This window comes from Nerophis ophidion, linkage group LG20 (genome assembly GCF_033978795.1).
Source record: "Nerophis ophidion isolate RoL-2023_Sa linkage group LG20, RoL_Noph_v1.0, whole genome shotgun sequence".
Taxonomy (NCBI): domain Eukaryota; kingdom Metazoa; phylum Chordata; class Actinopteri; order Syngnathiformes; family Syngnathidae; genus Nerophis; species Nerophis ophidion.
The window spans coordinates 16,387,085-16,404,068 of NC_084630.1; the positions used below are offsets into that span (position 1 = coordinate 16,387,085).

Genomic DNA, 16,984 nt, shown 5'->3' on the forward strand with positions numbered 1-16,984 from the left:
GGTGGCGGTTGAATCATTCGGAAATATTTGATATACATGGTTCAGGGATTGGTATCCTTTACCATTCAAAGAGCCATTTAGGACCCGTGTCACAAAGCGAAGGAGACAATAGGAGATGCAAACAATCTCTAAAATGACTGTCGGCAGTCACCCAGTTAATAAGTATTAGGGCGTGCTATGAAGCCATTGGCTTTGTCGCCTTCTACAACATGTACGATCTGCTTGTCAGTCCAGCAACATGTTGCGTGTGGCTTCCGCAGACACACGCACACGACTGCAAGGCATACTGGGTGACACAGAGTACACTAATGGTTGTGATATAAACAATTTTAACACTCTTAGTAATATGCGCCACGCTGTGAAGCCACACCAAACAAGAATGACAAGCACATTTCGGGAGAACATCCTCACAGTAACACAACATAAACGCAACACAACAAATACCCAGAATCCTTTGCATCCATGACACTTCCTGACTATTTTATACAACCCCGCTAGCAGCAACCCCCCCACACCCACCTCACCCCCCCCACCCACATGCGTCGGTAAGGTGGGCGGGGTTGGGGGCGCAGAGGTGCAAAATGTATTCAGGAATTGTCACGGATGCAAAGGATTCTGGGCATTTGTTGTGTTGCGTTTATGTTTTGTTACTGTGAGGATGTTCTCCCAAAATGTGTTTGTCATTCTTGTTTGGTGTGGCTTCACAGCATGGTGCATATTAGTAAGAGTGTTAAAATTGTTTATATCACAACCATCAGTGTACTCTGTATCACCCAGTATGCCTTTCAATCTTGTACATGTGATTGTGGAAGCTGCATACAACATGTTGCTGGACTAACAATCAGTTTGTACATGTTGTTGAAGGTGTCAAAGGTAATGGCTTCACAGCACTCCCTTATTTGCGAGAACGTTAGCAGCTCCTATTGTCTTCTTTACTCTGTGAAACGGGTTTAAATAGCTCTTTGAGTGGTAAAGGTGGCCGACCTCTGATGTATTTCAAAGGGCGGGTGGCGGGCGGTTGCGGTTCTGAAAAAATGTTGGTTTGGGTGGACGGCGGCTGGATGACGACTTTGGTGATGCGGTTGCGGATGATATAATGGTCTATCCGCGTATCTCTAGTGTGCACTCTTAAGACATAAGGCCCCCTGGTGATGGTTTTCGCTCTGTTGTGTCTGTGTTGCTATGATAACTGCTCTGTGAGGCCTGTGTTTGACATACACATGGGATACATCAAGAAAATGGATAAAAGCTACAACAAAACAAGACAACTTAAACACTTCAATGAACAACACAAGCGTAAAGGATTTCACAATACAAAACACTTCACAAATACAATCTAACCAACAATTTAATTTTCTCTTATTCACTAGTACATATGTGTACAATATGTAAAAAAATGTGTACAGTATGTACACACGTGTGCAGTATTTTCACATGCAATTATACAGAAAAGTTTAGACACACCTTCTCATTCAATGGGTTTTCTTTATTTTCATGACTATTTACATTGTAGATTGTCACTGAAGGCATCAAAACTATGAATGAACACATGTAGAGTTATGTACTTAACAAGAAAAGGTGAAATAACTGAAAACATTTTTTTATATTCTAGTTTCTTCGAAATAGCCACCCTTTGCTCTGATTACTGCTTTGCACACACTTGGCATTCTCTCGATGGGCTTTAAGAGGTAGTCACCTGAAATGGTTTTCCCTTCACAGGTGTGCCTTATCAGGGTTGATTAGTGGAATTTCTTGCTTTATCAGTTGGGTTGGTATCATGAGTTGTGTTGTGAATGAGAAAGTGTGTCCAAACTTTTGGCCTGTACTGTATATGCATTACATTTTTTCATGTATAAATTTGGATGAAAATGTGCTCTTAAAAGGGGAACTGCACTTTTTTGGGGAATTTTTGAAATAGTTCACAATCATAATGAGAGACAAGAACACACATATTTTTTTAGGATTTTAAGGATGATAAAAAAAGCTTGCGAGATGCAGCTAATGGGAGCCGCCGTTACAGCCTTCAAAGCCCTCTAAAACAACTTAAAAACACTCGATCAATGTTTTATATTCAACATACAACCTTTATTTAACCAGATGCCTAACCCATCGAGATCAATATCTCTTTCACGAGGGTGACCTGGCCAAGATGTCAGCAGCACACGAGACAGAGCAATTTCAGAAAATTAATATGTTAAGATATACATTTTAAAATGCATGAAAGGGAACTGTAAAACAATGAAACAATTAAGATTTACATATTTTAAAAACACAGGCACTGTGCAAACGTCTCACACTGTCTGTTCCTCAGGATAGAACGGAAAGCTCCAAATGGGAGAAGTTCAGAGAGTTCTAATATATTTGATGCCAGAGGGACAGCAATGCTAAAAGCTTGTTTGACAAATTCAGTCCGTACACGAGGAACAGTTAAAGCATACTAATTGTTAAAACGTAATGCATAAGAGCTGTTTTTCTTTGTATCAAGGTATACAAGTATGGAGGTATTACACCTAAAGATCTTATAAATGAAGATACTGTAAGTCTGAATTCATATACAGTTGACAGTGGTGGGTGAGACCACAACAGCCAGTAACAAATCTTAGAACTTAAACAAACTGGGAAATTGTTCCACAAAGGTTGGAATGGGTAAGGATGGAAATGATAATGCAGGTATTAAGTAGACTAAACATGTACCATAGTAGCAATATAAAATATAACATACAGTATATGTAATATTTACATAGTATAGATAAAATTGATAATATATACTGATATAATATTAATCTTCGCTTTGTCCACCTCTCATCCTCCATTGTTATATCGCACCATGAAGCCGAAATATTCCCAAACGGGAGATCTTAATGAGGCAGGAGGGTCTTCTAGATCTGGCTTTTGCATGTTGTTTTAGCTCAGTCGTTGTGCCTCGGTGTGCATTGTTCACACACCGTGCGGTACGCTGCTTATGTCCGTCCGTGCAGTGCACTACTTAACATGTCCGTGTGGAATCTCGTTCGGCACACCTCCGAACCGAACCGAACCCCTGTACCGAAACGGTTCAATACAAATACACGTACCATTACACCCTTATTCACAACCTTATCTTTTTCAAACTAATTATACAGAATATACTAAAAACATATATATATATATATATATATATATATATATATATATATATATATATATATATATATATATATATATATATATATATATAAAGAGAGAGAGATATTATGGTATATATATGGTGTGTATATATATATATATATACATACATACATACATACACATACATATATATGTATGTATATATATATATATACATATATATATACATATATATATATATATATATATATATATATATATATATATATATATATATATATATATATATATATATATATATATATATATATATATATATATATATATCTTGATTGGATTATCCAGAGAATACTGCTCGATACCGTGGTAGAGCGCAATATGTAGGTGTGGGAAAAATCACAAGACTACTTCATCTCTACAGAACTGTTTCATGAAGGGTTCCCTCAATCATCAGGAGATATATATATATATATATATATATATATATATATATATATATATATATATATATATATATATATATATATATATATATATATATATATATATACTGTATGTATATATGGGCAGCATGGTGGGAGAGGGTTGGTGCGTCTGCCTCACAATACGAAGGTCCTGAGTAGTCCTGGGTTCAATCCCAGGCCCGGGATCTTTCTGTGCTGAGTTTGCATGTCCTTCCCGTGACTGCGTGGGTTCCCTCTGGCTTCCCTCCGGGTATTCCGGCTTCCTCCCACTTCCAAAGACATGCACCCGGGAATAGGTTGATTGGCGACACTAAATTGGTCCTAGTGTGTGAATGTGAGTGTGAATGTTGTCTGTCTATCTGTGGCCTTGCGATGAGGTGGTGACTTGTCCAGGGTGTAAAACAACCTTCCGCCGGATTGTAGCTGAGATAGGCACGAGCGACCCCAAAGTTAATAAGCGGTAGGAAATGGATGGATGGATGTATATATATATATATATATATATATATATATATATATATATATTTATTTATATATATAAAAATATATATATACAGTACTACTGCTTCTAGAAGCGAGCACAAAGAAGAGGCTGAAATGTTGGAGCAGACGGAAGCCGAGAGAGCGACATGGTCACGCTGCAAATCTGGATTTTTTGAGCCAAGCTTGACCAAACGGACAACTATGCCTCGAGTAAGTCACTATACAATTGATCATGATACATGCAGCACATTTCTGCCGAGCGAGTTGTGTACAAAAAAAACATGAAATGTGGGCTAATACATAACAGATACTGTAATATGATTGTTCATGTTTTACAGTCAGTACAGATTGGTGTGTTAACGCATTGTGTTGTGCATTACAAACTCATACGCGTTTCATGCTGACGTAGTTAGCGTCTACGGCTCATATCGTAGCACGCCGATGTGTTAGTACGCTAAAAAAAGAGTTCCTCGGTGTTCGCTCTTACAATAACAATGTCACTACAGTTTGATTATATAGGTTGCCGAATGACGGTTTTTGAATGCGTTTTTAAAGTGTTTTAGAGGTAGAATAGATTGCTCCCATTAGCTGCTTTGCTACCAAGAACCAAGATCGAGCCATTTTTTATATTAGAAAGCGTAAAAAAACTAAAAAAAAACTTCTCTTGTCTTTCAAAATGATTGTGAAAAAGTGCAGTTCCCCCTTAAAGGTTAGGAAAGATCAGAGCTGATTTGAACAAGTTGGGTTTTAATATTTTGTGTGCAGGATTTTGGAGGGGGTTTAGCTGTAATTCCTTTCATGGGTCTGCTGGAAAGCATCGCTATTGCTAAAGCATTCGGTGAGTGAAACGTAGTAACTTAATACTTACAAAAATTATGATAGTATTATTAAGTTTATTTTATACATGTCAAATTTGACATTTTATTTATGTATCATTAAAACATACTATACATATCACTTTGACATTTCATAAATATTTTATTAAAACATCTTATTTCATTTTATAAATGTATCATTCAAATAATTATATTTTTTTGTATACTTTCATAAATGTATTATGACATCTTATTTTCTACATACTTTCATAAATTTATTATGAGTCTTGCGCCTGGTTGAGATCACAGCTGAGGGCGAAGCCGCCGATTTGTGACAATCTAGTTGCTTTATTAGTTTTAAAGGACACAAGCAGACCCGTTGATCCTTCTACTGCGCAGTGCATGCGCTACCTCTCTCTCTCTTTACTCGCCCACTCACTCAGTGACGTCACTCAGACAACACGTTGCCATTCTCTTAAACACACACGCACGCTACTCTCATGAGTTAACCAGCTCCCCTGTTGAGCACATGTAGCTATGTAGACTTGTGGCTTGTGGGGCGGGGCGGTCTTCCGTACGGCTGCAGGGAGTCCCTGGGCCCCTCGGGGCACCCCGTCTTTCTGCCCGTGTGGGATGTGGTCTCTCACGGGCTGTTCCCGTTATCTCCTGTGCTTTGTCTTCTGCTGGGCGCGTCTGTTTATGGCCTGCTGCTGGCTCTGCCGGGCAGCATGGTGGGCCCACTTCTAGGGGTCCTGTCGCTGGCGGGCCTGACTACGTGGGGCCGGTGGTCCCTTGTTCCCTGGGCACCGCACCTGCGATTTTGGAATGGATTCTCTGGGTGGTTGGGGCCGTACTTTGGCTCCCGCATATACTGGGAGACAAATATATTGTACATACAAACACACTTGCACACAATTATTCATACATATACATCCGCACGCACATTCACTGTTCGAACATGCATATACACATACTGTAAATATATGAGCATATATGCATACATACAGTTATGTATATAATCCTGTTTCATAAAACCAATATTAACAATTCTTCTTCAGGGAAACTGGGTAACCTATTTTTACTATAATAACGTACAAGGTTAATATAGTTTGCTTCTCTTTTTTCCCATCCATTTATTTGCTTTCTTTTGTAATTCAAGTTTCCATTACATATATGTATTGTTGCATTTAAAACAAATGTATTGTTAATAATAGTGGTCATTATTGTTATTATTCATTATCAATAATGCTATTTCGATTGGTATTTTTATTTCTCCAACTGTAGTGCAATAATGTTCATTGTCATTTCTGTGTTATTAATAACACTCACTAACTGTGTCTCTGTATAATTTTTTGTATCATTTTTGCACATAATGTATTTGCTGATGTTGTTCTGTTGTTGTTGTTGTTGTCTTCCTGTCTTATCCCCCTCTTGTCCCTGCAATTACCCACTGTGTCTTTTTTTAATTTCTCCTTTCTTTCCCCTTCTGCTCCGGTCCGGCTGGGCCAAACATTAAATAAATCCACTTGATAAAGTCAAATACCAATAAGGCAACAAGAGAAGTATCCCACACTTCTCTCTTGTAAAGTAAATCTGTACAGCACTACATCATCAATATGATTAGCCTAAGTGGCTGGACAGGACATAAAAAAATAAATACATCTTGTGGAGGGGGTCATGGCCTGCGGGCCTGCAGTGAAGTGGGATGTGCCAGAACCGGCCTCAAAGTCAGCGACATGTGCGTAGATGGCCCACCTGTGCCTTGTTGTCTAATCACCTGTCACTGACTTCGAGGCCGGTCCTGGCAAACCCTGCTTCGCTGCAGGCCCGCAGGCCACACCCCCCGCCACACATGTATTATGAAAACATCTTATTTTGTAAATATAGCGTTTAAAATTTCATAAATGTATCATCAAAATATATCTTTTTTTATACATGTTCTATTTGATATTTCATTAATGTATCATGAAAACATCTTATTCATAAATCATAAAAAGATGGAATAAAACGGTTCTGACTCTCAGCCAGGAAGAACAATTACAGGATTGATGCCAACCAGGAACTGATGGCCATCGGTGTGACTAACATCATGGGCTCCTTTGTGTCCGCCTACCCTGTCACTGGCAGCTTTGGCAGGTGTGTGTGTGGATGTGCATGTGTGTGTGCGTGTGTATTTCATATTTATGTTTTGTGGTCATGCTTAGGACTGCAGTGAATTCTCAGACTGGTGTTTGTAGTCCAGCTGGAGGCATTGTCACCAGTAAGTCCACATTCTCCTCACTTTCACATTCTGCGTGTATTAAAACATGTGCAAACCTAATAGCACACAAAGCTGATCTACTAAACACTTGCACCAAAGTTTACATCTGTTAAATGATCCAAATAGCAATTTGTCTTCATGTGTATGCAGAATAAATTCTGATTAATGAACGCACAGTATAACCGTTTAGCACTCGTAATGTGATTAATCAAACATGAAACTGGCGACTTGTCCAGGGTGTACACCGCCGTCCGCCCGAATGCAGCTGAGATAGGCTCCAACACTCCCCGCGACCCCAAAAGGGACACAATGTAGAAAATGGATGGATGGATGGAAACTGTGATCGCGCTTGCAGTAAAAGATGATGAGAGGGAATCCTCCATCCATGTGCATATGTAAATATATTTGGACTATCAGAAATAAAAAATATTAGACAAATCGTCTATTCAGCCATATCATTTTATAATTTTATAGTTGCTAGATGTGTTAAGGGCTAATTCATTTAATTATGGTGTTTTTTTATTGGGCAACCTTTAAGTTTTAACACATTACAGTATTTATAACTTATTTGTGATCTTCTTAGATAAGACCCTTGGATTTTTCAGGTTAGTAAATAACGAACATTGTCTGACATAGTAAACTTGATTGTTGAAATGCAAAACTTTAGTTTGTGTTTATTTTTGCATTTGAATTCACAAGCTGTGTCCAACCTTGTGTGTGTGTTTGCAGGTGTGATAGTGTTGCTGTCCTTGGCCTTCCTCATGCCAGCCTTCTACTACATCCCTAAAGCTTGTCTGGCTGCTATCATCATCTGTGCTGTGGCTCCAATGCTGGATTATCATGTTGTGGCTGACATATGGCATATACACAGTATGTGTGTTGTACTACCACTATGTACTTCTTTACATTCTCCCTTCATGTAGTTGTATGTATGTTGTCTGCAGAACTCGATCTCCTTCCTTTCATTGTTACCTTCCTGATGAGTTTGTGGCACGTGCAGTATGGAATCATGGGAGGTGTTGCTGTATCTGCAGCACTGCTTATGTACAGCATGGCTAGACCACGCATACAGGTACTGTATTCTGTAGGCCTGCTCCACGAAGATCCAAATACCACATGCTATATAACTATATAATTGCTATTAGTGATCGGCATGGCTCGGTGGTTCGATCCGAGCTTCCGCCATTCGAGTCACGTCCGTTGTGTCCTGGGGCAAGACACTTCACCCTTGCTCCTGATGGGTCGTGGTTAGGGTCTTGCATGGAAACCCCTGCCATGCCATCAGAATGTGGATGTGTGTATGAATGGGTGAATGTGGAAATAGTCTCAAAGCACTTTGAGTACCTTGAATGCAGAAAAGCCATTTGTTGCGTGTGATCTACTAAGACTGCGTGCATCGCACCAACTTTATTTTTAAAGCCCTTTAAAAACAATCAGTCGAAAAACAAAGGGGCTGATAACTGGTGCAGACTGTCCTATTTAAAGGAGGTTTGTGATTGCTATGTGGCTTTCTCTTTGGAGAAACTCATTAAACTCTACTAAACTCGGTTTAGCTCGGTTGGTAGAGTGGCCGTGCCAGCAACTTGAGGGTTGCAGGTTCAATTCCCGCTTCTGCCAACCTAGTCACTGCCGTTGTGTCCTTGGGCAAGACAGTTTACCCACCTGCTTCCAGTGCCACCCACACTGGTTTGAATGTAACTTAGATATTGGGTTTCACTATGTAAAGCGCTTTGAGTCACTAGAGAAAAAGCGCTATATAAATATAATTCACTTCACTTCACTACTGCTCATATTATGCCTGTGGCGTTTTACGTTTTGAAACATGCCGCAGACCATAATGAACCACTTTTTCTGGACGTTTTAAAGCAGTCAGGAAGTGCAGCTACAATGGAACCCTTTGTTTTTGTGTGCTAAAGGTGTGCTCTTTGAAAGACGCTGGCACTAACTGCGAGCGTGCGCTGGAATGTTCTGGATGCAAGTAAATGCATATTGCATGATGTGTTTTTTTGTGTAAATAAAAAAAAAAAGAGCAAACATCAAAATACATCCATTTAGTTTGTTTTCATCAGTCACTTAAGTCACCCAGCAGCTATAAAGTTATAAAATGATATTGCTTAGCAGACAATGTGTCTTATGTTTTTAGACAATCCATTTATGTTGAAAAAGATACTTAGGACGGACCTGCAGCGCGATCGCCTCCTTTCTCACATCCATTTCTGCTCAACTGCCGGTTTGCAGGTCCTTCCTGCATGTACTAAATAAAAAAGTTAAAGTACCAAACATTGTCACTCACACACTAGGTGTGGCGAAATTATTCTCTGCATTTAACCCATCACCGTTGAGCAACCCCTGGGAGGTCAGGGAAGGAGTGAAGAGGCAAAATAGCTCCTACAGAACAATTTTAGTTTTGATAAATCACACTATGTGTGCAAAAAATTTGAATTCACATTATCTCTTCTCAATATTGTATGTCAATGATATTACCATGGTTTTCAAACAGTTAAAGTGTAATCTATTTGCGGATGACACAACCTTATTTTATTCAGGACTAAATATTACAGATGTCATAGAGGCGGTTGAAAATGAATTTATATATTTATTTTATTTAATGGTTTGATGTAAATAGATTATCTTTGAATACTAGTAAAAGGTTTGTGATTTGTTTGCAATAGTAGGAAAAGTGTGAATGGCTCATTATATTTCAAAGGAGTTGAGACTCAAAGAACACAAGAGATCAAGTTTTTGTTGTGTTGTGATTAATGAAAATGCGTCTTGATAATCGGCCAGCACGGTGGAGGAGGGGTTAGTGTGTCTGCCTCACAATACGAAAGTCCTGAGTAGTCCTGGGTTCAATCCTGGGGTTGGGATCTTTCTTTGTGGAGTTTGCATGTCCTCCCCGTGACTGCGTGTGTTCCCTCCGGGTACTCAGGCTTCCTCCCACCTCCAAAGACATGCACCTGGGGATAGGTTGATTGGCAACACTAACAAAAATTGGCCCTAGTGTGTGAATGTGAGTGTGAATGTTGTCTGTCTATCTGTGTTGGCCCTGCGATGAGGTGGCAACTTGTCCAGGGTGTACGCCGCCTTCCGCACGATTGTAGCTGAGATAGGTATCAGCGCCCCCTGTGACCCCAAAGGGAATAAGCTGTAGAAAATGGATGGATGGATGTCTTAGAAATCACATACAAATGATACGAAGGCTGAAGTATCAAACTATTGCTATTGCTATTTTACACAAAGTGAAGGAATTCCTAAATCAGAAACCATTGTGTTGTTCCCTATCCAACATCCATCCATCCATCCATTTTCTACCGCTTATTCCCTTTTGGGGTCACGGGGGCGCTGGCGCCTATATCAGCTACAACATACTGTATTGAAATGGGGGGTAGTGCCTGTAAAACATATTTGAACCCAATCTTCCTTCTGCAGAAGAGAGCCGTAAGAATCATTACTGGAAATGCATACAGGGAACCCACAAACCCAATATTTAATATTACATTTATTAACATTTCATGAATGGTAGTATTCTGCTCTTGCTTTTTGCTGGTTAGCTTAGCAGATAGCAAACATGATATAATCCTTGATGAAAAAAAGAGTCCCAAGCGTTTGTAGTGTAGTTTATGCCTTTTTAGTGAAGGATCAATCATATATTTTGTAAAACTGTGAACAAAAACATAAACACAAACACATTGTGGAGAGGCGTGGCTGGCGGTCCAACGCCGCAATCGATATCAGGTGCACTATTAATGAATCTCCTCTCGCTATATAAAAGGGCATCGGCAGCACGAGAGGGAGAGGAGGAACGAGAAGAGCGAGAGACACGAGAGCCAGAACAATCAACACATGCAACGCGGAAGAGAGCGAGAGGGTGAGGGAGAGGCAGACGACACGGGCGACTGAAAAGTAACCAAAAAAAGATTTTCTTTATTGAAAAATAAAGACGTCTACACCTGTTCGAGCGAATATCCTTCCTTGGTGGTCCTCGGAACCCGCACGACGGCATGAGGCCGTCGCATTTGGCGCCCAACCCGGAAGGACCATTAGAGGCGAGGGAGGACGATTTCCTGTGGGCTCTCATGGGCGCGTTCACGGAGCTGGCGTCGGGCAGGCAGCCGACAGCGGCACAAGGAGTTCCGCCAACAGTTGCGGCTCCTGCAGGTACTGGCGGAACCAGGTGGGTGGCGGCGAGTGCCCCCCCAAAGAAGATGTGGAAGATGTTGAAGAAAATGATGATGAAGAAGAAGAAAATAATGATGAAGAAGAAGAACATGAAGAAGTGGTGGTGGTAGAAGAAGTGGTGGTGGAAGATGAAGACAAGGAGAAAGACAGAGAAGAAGAAGGGAAAAATTAAGAGAAGACCGGGGGCACATGTGGCAGTCTTCATTTCCCGCCCCCTCAAAAAGGGGAGCGGGGAGTTGGCTTAGCCGGTCGGAGTTCCGGCTTGCGTCTGGTGATGGAGGTGTGTGGCGGGGCGTGCAGGGAGCGGCACCGCAATCGAGATCAGGTGCGGGGGTCGCGCACCTGTACACTATTAATGAATTTCCTCTCGCTGTATAAAAGGGCATCGGCAGCACGAGAGGGAGAGAAGGAACGAGAGGAGCGAGAGACCTGAGAGCCAGAACAAGCAACACATGCAAAGAAGAGAGGGAGAGCGAGAGGCATACGACGCGGGCGACTGAAAAGTAACCAGAAAAAGATTTTCTTTATTGAAAAATAGAGAAGTCTACACCTGCTCGAGCGAATGTCCTTCCTTGGTGGTCCTCGGAACCAGCACGACGACATGAGACAGTCACACACATAAACAAACATTTTACATTTATCATATGTCTGTATACAACATACATGTGTATATAGCCATATAAACCAATATAGAAGTCTCCTACTGTATGTAGCCTATTTAACATCCAAACCAACAAATGCTGCCAGTAAATAGCTTTCAACAATGAGCACAAATATCTTACTAAAGCAGTCTTAAACTGAAAATGCACAAATAATGTGTCACAATATCGCATTCACATAAACTAACATTTTTAGACCTTCGAAGTCTTCAAAGTCGAAAACAAGGCTTAAAGCCTGCAGCGAGTGCTGTTTGTTTGACATCTGCTCTCAACTGCTCTCTGAAACACACCCACACTAAGCTGGCTACGGCAAGACAGGAGGGTCAAAATAGAACAAAAACTGCAAAACTGATTTCCACCACTAGGTGTCTTGGAAAATAACATTGTGGGGCATAACAGGTAGAGTATATTATGCTAAAAATCATGTACAACGCACATGCAACGATTCTACCAGACAAGATTCAAAACACGTTTGTAAAAAGAAAAAGTAATTATAATATAAAAGGAACTAAGACCTTTGATAAATCTAGATTTAGAACAGTCACAATGGAAATAAATATTTCAATCAGAGGTGTTAGTTTGTGTAACAAACTTGATAGTGGAGTAAAACAATGTGAATCTCTTTCTGTATTCACAAAAACAATTACAAATCCTAATGATGAAAATATATGACTGAATAAAATTATTTCCTCATTATTGGTTTATTTGTCATAGAATGAAATATGGCTTTGAAATTGTTGTGAAAATAGGGGCCTTTTTTCTGCTCCTTTTCATTCATCATTTACTTTAATGTTATATTTGAATGTTTTATTTTTTACTTTTATTCATTTGACTTTTAATGAATACAATAAATGAACTCAACCTCACTCTTGCCTCTACACTTCTGTCACACTTGTTTCCACCCTTCTCTGACAGTGTCTCTCTTGGCATTTTACCCATCAAAGAGCTGGGCAAATATTTTGACTCGGGGGTCACATTGAGAGAAAAAAATGTGTGGTGGGGGCTAATGTGTATGTGTATATAAATTGTATATACATGTTTAGCAGTAAAAATTTGCTCTACAGAATGTGTGTTGGGGTCCCTTTTTTTTCAGGGAAAACAAAAATCACAATGTCCGATAAAGTTCTAAAAAGTTATGACAGACCACCTCAATAAAACCGAATGGAATTTTACAGTTCTTTTTACTGAATGGGACACCCAAAATGTACAATAAAATAAAAGACAGTGGGATTTACAATATTAACTATAATCAATAAAACACTGAATATGAACGACATATGAACGTCGCTCCTCTTACTTCTCAGACCAGTTCCTCGATAGTTGTGTATCTTTTACAATCAAGCAAAACACAACAAATATGTAAAAAACAGCAACATATAAATGCAAAGTAAAATAAACACCTACAATATGATATATTATCATGTAAAAATCTGCTTCTGCATCTGTTTCTGACACACGTTTCAGGCTGGCTGCTCTGAAAACACCTCCCCCCTCTGGTTTGTTGCACGTCTGAGCTGCTGTGACTAGATTACCGTAATAACTCGAATCACTCAAAAACACAGATTTTGACCATTGATTTACTTTCTATAGTTCAAGACAGCACTGCAGATGATAATGGTGGCAACAGTTTTGATGTTAGTGGTCTAAAAAGATTATGTAGAACGTCTGGCGGGCGGGATTGAAAATCTTAACGGGCTGTATTGTGCCCAAGTCTAACCTAGCATAGCTCACCAAAGACAAATATTCTAATCAGTAAGATACAGATGTAAAGGATTATGTACTGTTATTGTTGCAATGTTGTTTGCAGATGTCCGGTGAAGGTGTGCTGCTCATCCAATTGTCCAATGGGCTAAGCTTTCCTGCTGCGGAATACCTGAACTACATCATCCATACTAAAGCTTTGCAGGGTAAGTTTATTACTGCACATACATTTATGATATAAGCAATGCTAGCGAGTGATGATGTCCTGTGCACCAGTGTCACCTGCTCGGTCAGTAGTACTGGACTGTCATCATGTCAGTATGATCGATTACTCCGTCATCCATGAGCTCAGCGACCTGTTGAGGCACTTCAAAGTCCAAAATTTGCATCTGATCTTTTCTGGCTTGCAGGTATGTGATCATAATCATACAATAAGCACCTTGTATTTGTTGTATTTGATCATTCTGTTGCCCTAATAGCCACACATATTGGAGGTTCTTCTGGCTGCAAACTTGGAGGGCTTCATGGTTAAAGACAGCGTGGAAGCTGCACTGCAGATGTGAGATGATACATTAATGAATAGTCAACAAGATACTGCTGATACACACGGAACCCAAGTGAAGACTTTTTGGTACTACATTGGCTTCACCTAATGTCCATGCTGGTATTGGTATTTGTGAAACCAGGTGACACAAAGACATACTAAAACTAATCATGATTTATATATATATAACATAATTATACTATGTTATATATGTATCATAATATATATATTTTTTTTATTCTGGACAATGTACATTAATGAACAATCTGATTATAGCATGTTGCTAATTTACATTTGTAGACAAACCGTATTTTCCGGACTATGAGGCGCACTTAAGATCCTCTCATTTCCACAAAACTCGACAGTGCGCCTAATGTACAGAATAATTTTGGTTGTGCTTACTGACCTCAAAGCTATTTTATTTGGTACATGTTGAAATGATAAGTGTGACCAGTAGATGGCAGTCACACATAAGAGATACGTGTAGGCCGCAATATGACTCAAGTAAACACCACCAAAATTGTATGTGTTCCATTGAAAGTATAGAACATTACACAAAAATCTATCAAAATGGCTTAGTACGACTTTGGTAAGCTATGAAGCCGCACCGCTTGATGGATTGTACTGTGTTTCAACATAGGGGTATTATTATGGTGTGTATATAAGTTAAGACATATTATCTGGCGTTGTGTTTCACAATATTATGCAAAATATACTTTTTTTTTACCTTTTGGTACCTGCTGATCTGTATTTGGGATCTGCATAAGTTGTGAAAATTTGCGCGCATCCGCCTTTGTAGTCCTTGCTGAAACCGTAGTCGATAAGCTCCTTCTTTTGGTCTATTTTCTTGTTATGGGACATTTATTCTCTGCTGTTGACATTTGTAATATAAAGTAGTGTAAAGTTCTTATTTATATCTGTCAGTAAACTCGCCATGAAAGCACTAAAACATACCGGTGTAGTGAGTTTACATTATTCAACCAAGGAACTTTAGTTACTAGAGAGTTCCGGTCGGACATTTTTTCACGGGACACATTTCCGGCGTTGTTGTTGCATTAATGAGCCACGGATGAGGAGATGCTGCTCTGTTTTTGATTCAAGTCAAGTCTGAATGTCATTTAAACAGTTAGCTCCATCTTTTTACACTTCTTCCACTCCCGTCCTTGCACGCTACACCGCTACAACAAAGATGACGTAGAAAAGACGCTGCCGAAAGTGAGCCACATAAATAAGACTGCCCACAAAACACGCATCCTGAAACGACTTTCAGAAAGCGGCTTGGCGATGATCTGTAAAACATAATCTATGCAACATTTTGACCAAAGAACCACATCTTATGTAGACCACAAGGAAGTGTTATTAATTCAGAAAAAAATGATAATAATAGGACCCCTTTAATGTGCCCTATAATTTGGTGCGCCTTTTGCATGAAAATAGACCTGGATAGACCCGTTCATCGGCAATGCGCCTTATAATCCGGTACGCTCTATGGTCTGGAAAATACGGTATATTGCAGGACAATATGAAAATATCATGTTAAAAACACATAGGCCCTGATTTACTAAAGGTTTGCGTGTACTAAAACATATGCAAACTTGACAGCACAGGCAAAGCGTACTGTTTAACATGTGCAAAGTCGATTGGGTCTGTTAAGTCAGCAAAATAAGGCGTGCACTATTCTTCATTAATATGCAAAATATGCTGATCATCAATACACCTACAATACTAAGAGGAGAAAATGCAAATATAATTATTCAGCACACTACATGATTTATCAACACTCATTACTGTTTTGAGTTCATTTAGCATACGTTGTTGTAACAGGCACATCCATAACACGTAATATTTACGTTTTAAATCGTACGGTAGCGCATTTGTTTTATAAAGCACATTACAACTTTCAATAGTTCCTTCAACAACAACATGACTAATCATGCTGACTTCATGAGAGCCTGCGACTACTTTGGGAGACTGGACACTGGCCGAGAGTTGGTTGGCAACCGAGAGTGGAATCGGCTCTCTTTGTTGCTTTGTTGGGTCTGCTCCTGTCTCTTGCCATGCTCTTTCCGCCCCAGCAGACGATGGCATGGAACACCGCAGAGGCCACCACAGTGTATATGTTTCTTTGACTTTTTATTCATAACTGTATGTACAAGTGTCTGGTTGCATCAGCTCCGCTACTTTAATGTCTTTAATGTCCTTCGTGTTCTTTGATGTTTGATGTTTTCCTCTTACACACATGTAAGAGGGATGTGTCCTATGGCTATGAGTTTTGTTTTTTCCCTTGGCCTCAGTCTGGACCCCCTCTCCAGGGGCCCAGGCTTAGACCGATTTTTTTATTGTATTTTATTTTATTTTAATATTTTCTTTTTTAATTTTAATCCTGTTCCGTCTCCCTGTAATGTTTGTCTGACCTTGAATGGGATTGTGCTGAAAATTTTAGTTTCCCCTCTGGGATTAATAAAGTATGTCTTGATTCTGATTCTGATTCTGATGATGATCCAGAACCTTATATTTTTAGCCCAATCATGAGGAGGGTGAGCTACAAGTTTTAGAAGCTGTGTGATCCAGCTTTAGTGAAACACTACTGTTTTAAACAAACACAAAAAACAATATCTTACTGTACAACGTCTGTTCTCACTGGAATGCTGACAGATGGGATTTTCATATCTTTCAGCACATGACTTAAGATCCTTGTTTATACAGTGAATTCATCATAATCCTCAGGTTAAAAAAAGTTGAGCAAACAAGCATATTGTCAAGTCTTTCTA

At 39.6% G+C, this 16,984-nt stretch overlaps 1 protein-coding gene across 1 annotated transcript in view; it reads left to right on the plus strand.

The window, feature by feature from the left end:
- The window catches only part of slc26a11 (solute carrier family 26 member 11), a 39,320-nt gene extending 22,625 nt beyond the window's left edge, over positions 1 to 16,695 (plus strand). Inside the window, exons 8-15 of the mRNA XM_061880598.1 lie at positions 4,821 to 4,893; positions 6,895 to 7,006; positions 7,075 to 7,130; positions 7,860 to 8,000; positions 8,075 to 8,202; positions 13,776 to 13,875; positions 13,946 to 14,079; positions 14,149 to 16,695. Of these exons, the coding sequence (XP_061736582.1) occupies positions 4,821 to 4,893; positions 6,895 to 7,006; positions 7,075 to 7,130; positions 7,860 to 8,000; positions 8,075 to 8,202; positions 13,776 to 13,875; positions 13,946 to 14,079; positions 14,149 to 14,232 (828 nt within the window). The 3' untranslated portion in view covers positions 14,233 to 16,695. The remainder of the gene's footprint in view (positions 1 to 4,820; positions 4,894 to 6,894; positions 7,007 to 7,074; positions 7,131 to 7,859; positions 8,001 to 8,074; positions 8,203 to 13,775; positions 13,876 to 13,945; positions 14,080 to 14,148) is intronic.
- The last annotated feature ends 289 nt before the right edge of the window (positions 16,696 to 16,984 follow it).